The following is a 9,127-nucleotide window of genomic DNA, read 5'->3' on the forward strand; positions in this document are numbered from 1 at the left end:
CGTAGAGAAAAATCAAAACACAAAAATTGTTGTAAATCTACGTGTTCTCATCTCTTCTCGATCAAGTTTTGTTTGTCCCTCATCGATTGGTACTATGGAATTTTTCCAATTTCCAGCAACAACTTCAGCTACTCGTTGCAGTTTGACACACCAATCCAACAATTTTCTTTGGATAGCTTTGAGTGGTGGACAGCATCCAAACAAGCGAAAAGCAATGTTTTTAGCGAGCTGTATGCTACCAACCAAGATTCTGTGTGGATAACAGCATATTATACTGTCATGTTAAATTCAACAACTCTGGATTATGTGATTACCACAGATCTAACAGTCGAAGACATTAATATCTATCTTAGATCTATCACAATTAGTCCTAACTCAAGAATATATCTAATATCTTCTTTAACATCAGAAATGGTGGCATGTTCAAGCGAAAACGAGATCCTCTATATATTTAATCGTGATTATCCTCACAAGCTTGAACGGAAAACTCTGAGTGAAAGCAATATTACAGATGTCGCTTTGGTTGGTAAACAACTCTTCAATAAGTATGGCTCCAATCTCAAGGGTGTGAAAAACACAGAGGTCAACAAGTATACTGTACGTGACAATACATATCTAGTATTGATGAACGAAGTGGAGGATACCCACAATTTGAATTGGAAGATAGTAATCATGATGTCAGTGGATGATTTCATGGATCCTGTAACAAAATTTAGAAATATTACTCTCATAGTGGATGGTATTGTCCTTGTGTTATCATTATTTGTAGCTGTATTAGTAAGCATTACTATAACAACTCCTCTCCATAGGCTTGGCTATGACATGCAAGAGATTGCTCAATTAAACGAAACAGAGCCAAGGAAAAAGCAACCAATCGTTTTTCATGAAGTTAAAAAGTTGCAGCACCATTTTGAGAAAATGGCTCATGCTGTTCAAGCATTTATGAAATATGTGCCAAAAGAAATTGTGAAAGGATTTGTCGTTGAAGAGAATCAGGCATATTTCGAGCTTGGAGTCTCTCAGAAACACATTGGTATCCTATTTTCTGATATTAAGAATTTCACAACTATATGTGAAAGCTCTGACCCACGATCCTTAATTTCCATGCTTGGAAAATATTTCGAAATCACATCAGGCGTGGTATATTCAAATATGGGCGGTAAGTTGATGTTTGTCTCAATAGTGACAACATATATTCATGTCTATCACAGTATTGGATAAATACATTGGAGATTCTCTTATGGCATTGTTTGGTGCTCCAAACACTTTCGAAAATTATGTTTTTCATTGCTGTAATGCTGCGTATGAAATGCAAGGAGCGTTAACACCCTTCAATGATCAGTTGGAGAAGGAAGGAAAGCCAACCTTGTATACTCGTGTTGGTTGCTCATGTGGAAATGTATTGATTGGAAACATTGGTAGCTCATACAGATACTCCTACACATGTTTAGGTGACCATGTAAATCTTGCTTCGAGATTAGAAGGTCTGAACAAGCAATATGGTACCAACATTATGGTCTCTGAGGCATGCTATGAAATTGTAAAAACAAATTTCTTATTTAGAATTCTGGACGTTGTGGCCGTTAAGGGAAAAACAAAAGGAGTTAAGGTGTTTGAAATTGTCGCCAGAACATGTTTTCCAGGGTCGTCTCGAAAAGAATCTCTTGATCCCAAAAAAGTTGAATACTGTGAAATGTATAATACAATCATTGAAGAATACTATCTTAAGAAACAATTCGCTGTTGCAGAGCGAGAACTCTCTCGATTCCTGGAGAAATTCCCTGAGGATTATGCTGCAATGATCATGCTTGAGAGATGTCAGTCATATTTAAAGTATCCTCCTCCAGAATCGTGGAATGGAGTACATGTGGCCACCGAAAAGTGAACACTCATGAAATACCTGTTATGTATAATATAGAATACCACTGAATGCGTCATGAATGTGAATTCAAACTTCATTTGAATCACACAACAACAGATAAAAAATGGAATCTCGAAAATTTTGGTTTTTCTGTGATGATGATCTGTTATCTCAATGGATCATTGCTCCTTTCCAAGTTCAGATCAGTCCTACAGAAATCATCACATTCAATTGTTCAGAGCAGTACATGATGTATCGCAAAGCAAAACTCTTTGGAGATGATGAGACAGCAAAACAAATATTGCAAACCACAGATCCTGTCCAACAAAAAGAATTGGGAAGGAAAGCCAAAGGATTCAACGCTGAATTGTGGGATAGCAACAAGGAAAAAATCGTCTACGAAGGAAATTATTATAAATTTTCGCAAAATCATGAGTTAAGAGAGAAATTATTCCGATTAGGAAATGTGGAATTTGTAAGTCATTTGCCTTCACATGTGTCATTCTGAATTTGTGTGAATTTTGACAATTTGTTCAATGATCATGATGAATATATTGGCAATGAAAAAGGTGGAAACCAATCCTGATGATTCAATATGGGGAATTGGACTTTCAGATAATGATGAACGCATACATGACAAATCTCAATGGAAGGGGTTGAATTTACTTGGGAAAATATTGACACAGGTCCGAGATGATTTATTACTACTGATTGAAAGACAACGATAGTTTTTTCAACACTTTTGAGTTCATTATAACGAGTTGTGTGATGTTGTTACATCCTCCAATAAATAATATTTGATATTTTTAACGGTTGCCGCCTTTCAAATGTTTAAAAAGAAAAAATGCCAGCAAATAGAAGAACTCCAGGACTTGCCTCATCATCATCGTCCACCTCGGTTCCGGTTGGTCGAATATTGAACCCAGAAATCATTCGTTGCCTCGAAAATGAATTGAAAAGATATTCGAACAAGCCTAAACAACAATATTCACTGAGGAAAGCCATTTCATCTCTGGAACAATATCCGAAAAAGTTGTACAGTGGAGAAGAAGCTAAAACACTGAAAGGAATTGGTCCCAAAACTGGTGAGTGTTCATTCATCTTTGAATATCTCGTCGTCATGACCACAACAATTTAAATCCATCCTACAATTTATTTCTATTTTTGGATATAATCTTTCAATTTATATTCAATGGTGGTGATTATTATTGATCTTACATAGCTCTGACAATTGATAAATATTTAAAAGATAATAATATTAATTTAGGGACACCTCCAACAACACAAGATACAACCAATGAAAACAACTTAACAGAGACAAGCAATTACTCTACAACGATCACATCAAAAAAGAAATCCACACGAAATTATATTCCCAAGTTTAAAACAGGTGCATGGGCCATCATGATTTCAATTTATAGAAATTCAAAAGAAAAAAATTGTGAAACTGCTTCGAAAAAGATTATCATTTCAATTTGTGAAACACTCATAGAAACACCAATGGAAATACCTACCAATAATTCTCATAAAACAGCATGGAGCTCAATCAACACTCTCAAGCAAAAGGATTTAGTGATATGTCCAAAAAAAGGACAATATGCATTGACAAAAAAAGGAAGAAAACTCGCAAGAAGACTTCATAGAGCAGAAAAAGAATTGGAAGGTCGAGAATTTTCATGGCAAGAAACTGACGAAGAATTAAGCAGTTCTTCATCAGAAGAAGAGGATAACGACAGCGAGGAAGAAGAGGAAACAATGGTTCCATCAACAACAAGTTCGTCGTCACAAGTTGCATCTCAAGAATCATCGAAAACAAAAAAGAAAAAAGCACCCTCTAAGAGATCTAAAACGTCACAGTTATCTGAATTAAGAAATTCTTCTTCACAACTCGAGTTTTCCTCTCAAGAATTTGATGCTGATCTTGATTTGGATCTATTTTCACAATCGTCACAACCGTCATCATCAAGTAATCATAATCATTATAGAAATTACAATGAAATGAGTAGAGCTACAACATCCTACAGTAGTAGTCAAGAGTTGTTCTCTGATAGTCAACAACACACTTCTCGTTCATTCTCTGCTACTTCTTCAGAATGCCCTATTTTCTGTATTGATTCAGATGATTCAGATGAGGATGCTTCAGATAATGATGAAGTTGAAATTTTCTACGATTATGATCATTGCCCTTTGAAATTGACCTTTCTCGATGATCGTAATAAGGAAGTATCCAAGATTGAAAAATGTAAATTTGGTGTCAGCACAAGTGGATGTCCTGTCTTGATGATTCAATGTAAATATCCAAGAGAGATTGATCAACAGTGCAAAAAACTATTGAGTGTCATATTTGATTATGAACCTCAAATTAAGGAATGTGATGGATGCATCATTGCTCAAGGACAAGTGCACGAACGAAGATTGGAACATGTTAAAGAGATTGGAAGAGATTTATTGAAAGCTCTTATCGTTGATGAGAAATTATTACCTACTAGTAGTACTTCCACTACTACTAACACGTCAACAACTAAGAGAATCAATGAAAAGAAGAAATCAAATGAGAATTCCTCTCAAATTGATTTAGAACGGACCACTTGTGAAAAAGACAAAACAACCACACCATCAAATACTCAGCAATTATGGTCTGAACCTTGTAATCCTGTGAGTATGAGTTGCCAAACTCTTGTTTTGTCCAATCTTGACTTGGAAACAGTACCTCCATTCAACCCAGAATCGTCGTCTTTGTCCAATGCAGTGACATCAGATTCACATGCACGTCGACCACAAAAGAATCAAGCAAAAAAGAGAAAAGAAATTCTATTCGATGATGATGATGAAAATGCTGTTGAACCTCATGGTAATAAGGAAAGAGAGAACACTCGACGTTCGAGTGGTGATAGTGGAACAACAATCATGCCACCACCTTCGTATATTCCTCCAAGAAATTTCAATTGTCATCATGCATCCTCTGCTGTCACGATCGCGTCAAGACAACCATCTGAGGCTTTAGAGCTGTCCAATGACCATCCTATTAACTTTGCTGATTACATGAATGGTGATCATCAACAATTAACAACCAATCATTCACAGAGTGCCAACAACAATCATGGTGAAAGAAGAGAACATTACAAAATCAAACTCATTGTTGACCAAAGAGAACGAACAGGAAGAGGTTCTGATCGAAAACAATTTTGTGAAAAACTCTGCAGAGCTGGAATTGATGCCGAAGTTTCACAACTTGGGTTGGGAGATATGATTTGGATTGCACAACAAGTTAGATCGCCCAATAATAATAATAATAATAGTAATGAAACGACGACAATGGACATGTCAAATGCACACGTTTTAGATATTATTGTGGAAAGAAAGGACATTAATGATTTAGCAGCGAGTATTAAGGACGGGAGATACAGAGAACAGAAGTTTCGATTGAATCAAAGTGGATGTTCCAATGTTTTTTATCTGATAGAACGAGAATTTAAAGATCAAGATCAACTATCATGTACAAGTTTGGAAACTGTTGTGTGTAAAATGATCGCAGAAGGTATTGGTGTGAAACACACGCCATCGTTGGAGACTTCGATTACCTTTTTGCAACATCTTAACACAGTATTGTGTGAATTAATTAATGAGAATGGAGTTGAACCTTACAAACTCATGGTTGTAGATCCTCTGGATGGTCAACGACGTTTTAACCCTACAGTTGCGCAGTACAACCAAATGTTCAGTAAGAAGAATTTTGAAGTCACCAAAAAGGAGATCTTTGCACGACAACTCCAAGCTGTCGATCGATGTTCCGCTCAAGTGGCAGAGAGTATCACCAACATTTTCCCAACACATAGATCATTGAGTGCTGCTTTTGCGAAACATGGAGAGTCTGCCTTGGAAAATGTACCATTGATTTCAGCCATTGATCATATTTCTACAAAACGAGTGGGGAAGTCGCTCTCCAAACGTTTGTATCAGGAATTTACACAACAGTAACATCATTGCAAGCTGTGATACATACCATGTTGGATGAGTTTATATTATATTTAAGGTAAATTGAAACAACGCAAAAGTTTTAACAATTATTATTGTACTTTTGTTTTTTTGGTTGAACTTTCAGATGCGCTTGCTGATGAAGAACCTTCTCCCTTTCTCTTCTTGTCGTTGGAAGCTGGAGAAATGGTAATTTTCAAAGCATCCTCTTTGGAGGATTTACTTTTCTTTTTCGAAGACTCCTTGTCTTTGGATTTTTCTTTCTTTTTAGACGAGGAAGAAGATTCATCAGGAAGAATGATGGCACCTCCAGTATTGGAGTCCAACTTCTTCAAGACGGCAGCTCTCTTTTCCTTCTTTTGCATCTCTTCTTCTTTCTTTTGTTCTCTCTTTAGTCGCTTTTGTTTTGTTTGTTGCTTTCTGGTTGTTGTCACCGAGGCATTCTTGATAGCAGTTGTTCGTTTTTTCTTTTCTTGGTTTAACTTTTCGCTAGCTGTTTGTTTGTCAGAACGGAACTTCTTTTTGAATTCTCTTGAAAGAGCTTGCAATCTACCTCTTTCTTTTGGACCGACCAACAAAACTTCGTCTTCAGTGGCACCTAAAAAGTGTTTTTGTCTTCTCTTTCCTTTTACAACTGATTCATAATAGCTCACCTGTGTTGGATTTTTGATGTATTCAACTTTTTCAGTGGTAGTTCCATCTTCATTGGTGATGTATGTCGTCTTTTTAACATATCGCTTTCCAACGTCTACGACACTTGGTTGTTTGCTTTTTCTTCCTCGTTTTTTCTTTCCTGTTTCTGCACTTTCCTCAATTTCTTTTAACATTTGCTGTTTGGAAGTAGCGACCATCTTTTCAAGCTCGAGTTCCTTGTCTCCCTTCAAACGACCAAGCTTTTTCTCGACCAGTTGATCAATAACTTCATCAGCAGTTTCATAAAAGTTTAGGCCATGTTCCAGTTTCATGGCTTCTCTAAAGAGAACATCTTGAAGTACTTCTTTAAAGATGTTAATACGAGCAATATCTTTAGCATTCTTTCTGCTGTCAATGGCATTACTATCCATGGCACCGTTGGTGTTGTTTTCATCAAAGAGAGAGTCACGATTATATTCTACACCTGGTTGATAACCTTGTTGCTTTAAAATCTTTCTCGCATTCATCTTTCGATCGGCACGGGTCATGTTTCTTAGTTGTTCCTCTGTGTACTTATTATTCAAGAGGATTCTCTTAGCTTCTGTGTCTGTCATGGAAGGCAAAATTTCTTCAATTTCACTCTGAATTCTCTTTTCAGTTTCATCAACAAGTTGTTTCAACTTTTCTGGATTTGTAATGTTTTGATGAACAATGCTAAGTAGCTGTAATTTTACGCCTTCTTTACCACCCTTAAAACAGAGATGGAAGTTATTAGTTTTGTCCCAAGGTAATTCAATTTTTTCACGTTCAATAAATCGAATGGTGTCACGATACTTCTCCTCGACCTTTGCAAAAGATAACTCGAATGCTACCATGGACGCCTCATCATCTATTCCTTTGTCGTTCAGTCTTAGATCTCCAGATAACATGGACTCATTAATACAGACCATTTCAGGAGAAACTAGATTACGAAGTTCTTCCTCGGAAGGAATTGGCTTTGCTGGATCAGCTGTCCATACACCACTTCCTCTGTCATACGTAGCAAGTGCCTTGAGCCTTTCTCGAATTGTTTGATGAGGAAAATCTGGGAAGGCCTCCTTGATATCATCAATTCTAATCTTGAGTTGCTTTTTACCTTTTTTCATTTGGTCAAGGAATGAACGGAAAATGAAAAGAGTCAAACGATTATTGGTATAACTTTCAGAGGCACGAGTTCTTGGAGGAGTGACTTCCACTTGAGGCTGTGTATGACCGACTGTATAAGTTCTTGGAATTTCACGAATGTAGAACTTGGTCTTGCCATCCTTTGACTTTCTAGTGCACAGAAGAAAATCAGTTGAAGGGACTTGGTTTTTGTAGATTTGAGCACGAAACATGTTGTTTTCAGTGGTCGTCACAAATTCACCATCTACCAGAGTAGTAATGAGAGGTACGCTATCTTCTGATTCTACAATGATAGGAATACCATCTTCACATTCAGGTACTTTTTCGAACGCAGAGTTTGGTTTCTTGTAATAATTCATAATCATGGTGCCCATTCCCACATTGTTCAAAAGTGGTGGTCTTTCTTCCACATATTCCATAAGAATTACACGGTGGTCATTAGCGGACAAGTCTTTTTTCTTCTCCAAATCCTTCTTTTTCTTTGACTTTTTCTTTTCTTTCTTTGGCTTTCTGAAAAGAACAGGCATGACTTCATTGGCCTTGAATTTCGTTTTTCGATGGTGAAGTCTACGTAATTCAGCGTCAGGAATGTGAGTTCTGTACAGTTCTGGATCAAGTCTAAGTGCAGGAAGTGAGTGCTTGACAGTATACTTTTTTGCACCTGTCTTTTGTCCTTGATCCTTAATTTTTTGACCTTCATATTTGGAGTCATTCGAAATGTTATAAATGTTTTGTTCGATGGAATAAAAGGCTTCTTCCTTTTCAGCTTGATCAGGATAATTAGCTTCAACAAAGAACATTGACTTGTCATTCATGTCAAGAAGCAACTTTTGTGGAGGTTTTGGACCAATGTCGTCCCAATAAACGTCATCCAGCCATTCTCCATTCAATAAGTTTTCATTAAGGAATTTGAATTGTGGTCCCTCTTCGTCATCATTTGTAAAGTCTGTCATGAAATGTCTAGCCACAGATTTTGGGTATCTACTACTTCCTTCTTCTTCGGTCTTGTCCTTTTTCTTCCGACGAGTATATTTTCGTTTTGTTCTCTTTTCATCTGCAAAATTCAAAGGCTCAGACTCACCTGCATACCCATTGTCAAATGTGTTTGCATCTTGTTGAGCCAAGTCTTTTCCAGAAGGAGTTTGAGCTTGGTTGTTTGTCGTTGTTGCAGAAATTGAAGGCTTTGACGAGGTAGCAGGTGTTGTTGATTTCTGAGTCTTTTGTTTTTCTTCTTTTTCTGATTCATATTCTCCCCATTCTCCTTTGCTTGGAGTGTTTAATTTTGGAATACCACTAAGATCAGGGATTTGGTTGATCTTGTTGTCGTTATGATGAGATTGAAGCATGTCCATTTGATTCAAGCCAAGAATGGATGATCCAAAAGTAGAAGGAATTTGTAATTTCTCTACGCTATGCTGATGGGTTTGCAAAGATTGCTTTGCTTTCAGTTGTTGTTCTAATTCTTCTCCTTTTTTTGTAACATCCCAAACAATG

General features: G+C 36.8%; 5 protein-coding genes across 5 annotated transcripts in view; 3 read left to right on the top strand and 2 right to left on the bottom strand.

Moving 5' to 3' along the window:
- Positions 1–279: 279 nt before the first annotated feature.
- On the top strand, positions 280–1,885 carry FDP41_001012 (uncharacterized protein; the record flags this gene model as incomplete). Its single annotated transcript, XM_044700383.1, has 2 exons — positions 280–1,159; positions 1,212–1,885. 2 exons carry the CDS (start codon positions 280–282, stop codon positions 1,883–1,885), a joined length of 1,554 nt encoding a protein of 517 aa, XP_044564572.1.
- Positions 1,886–1,985: 100 nt separating this feature from the next.
- FDP41_001013 (uncharacterized protein) lies at positions 1,986–2,589 on the top strand (the record flags this gene model as incomplete). Its single annotated transcript, XM_044700394.1, has 2 exons — positions 1,986–2,336; positions 2,431–2,589. 2 exons carry the CDS (start codon positions 1,986–1,988, stop codon positions 2,587–2,589), a joined length of 510 nt encoding a protein of 169 aa, XP_044564573.1.
- Positions 2,590–2,705: 116 nt separating this feature from the next.
- On the top strand, positions 2,706–5,839 carry FDP41_001014 (uncharacterized protein; the record flags this gene model as incomplete). The annotated part of the gene is made up of 2 exons (XM_044700405.1): positions 2,706–2,946; positions 3,084–5,839. 2 exons carry the CDS (start codon positions 2,706–2,708, stop codon positions 5,837–5,839), a joined length of 2,997 nt encoding a protein of 998 aa, XP_044564574.1.
- An 89-nt stretch (positions 5,840–5,928) lies between these two features.
- Positions 5,929–8,985, bottom strand: FDP41_001015 (uncharacterized protein; the record flags this gene model as incomplete). The annotated part of the gene is made up of 1 exon (XM_044700416.1): positions 5,929–8,985. The coding sequence occupies one exon, from the start codon at positions 8,983–8,985 to the stop codon at positions 5,929–5,931; it is 3,057 nt and encodes a 1,018-aa protein (XP_044564575.1).
- A 58-nt stretch (positions 8,986–9,043) lies between these two features.
- FDP41_001016 (uncharacterized protein) overlaps positions 9,044–9,127 on the bottom strand; it is a gene marked incomplete at both ends in the record, with an annotated part of 2,745 nt that continues 2,661 nt past the window's right edge. The window contains one exon of the mRNA XM_044700427.1: positions 9,044–9,127. This exon is cut by the window's right edge and continues 2,661 nt beyond it. Coding sequence (XP_044564576.1) covers positions 9,044–9,127 — 84 coding nt within the window.

The sequence above is a fragment of the Naegleria fowleri genome (assembly GCF_008403515.1).
Source record: "Naegleria fowleri strain ATCC 30894 chromosome Unknown tig22, whole genome shotgun sequence".
NCBI lineage: Eukaryota > Heterolobosea > Eutetramitea > Acrasida > Naegleriidae > Naegleria > Naegleria fowleri.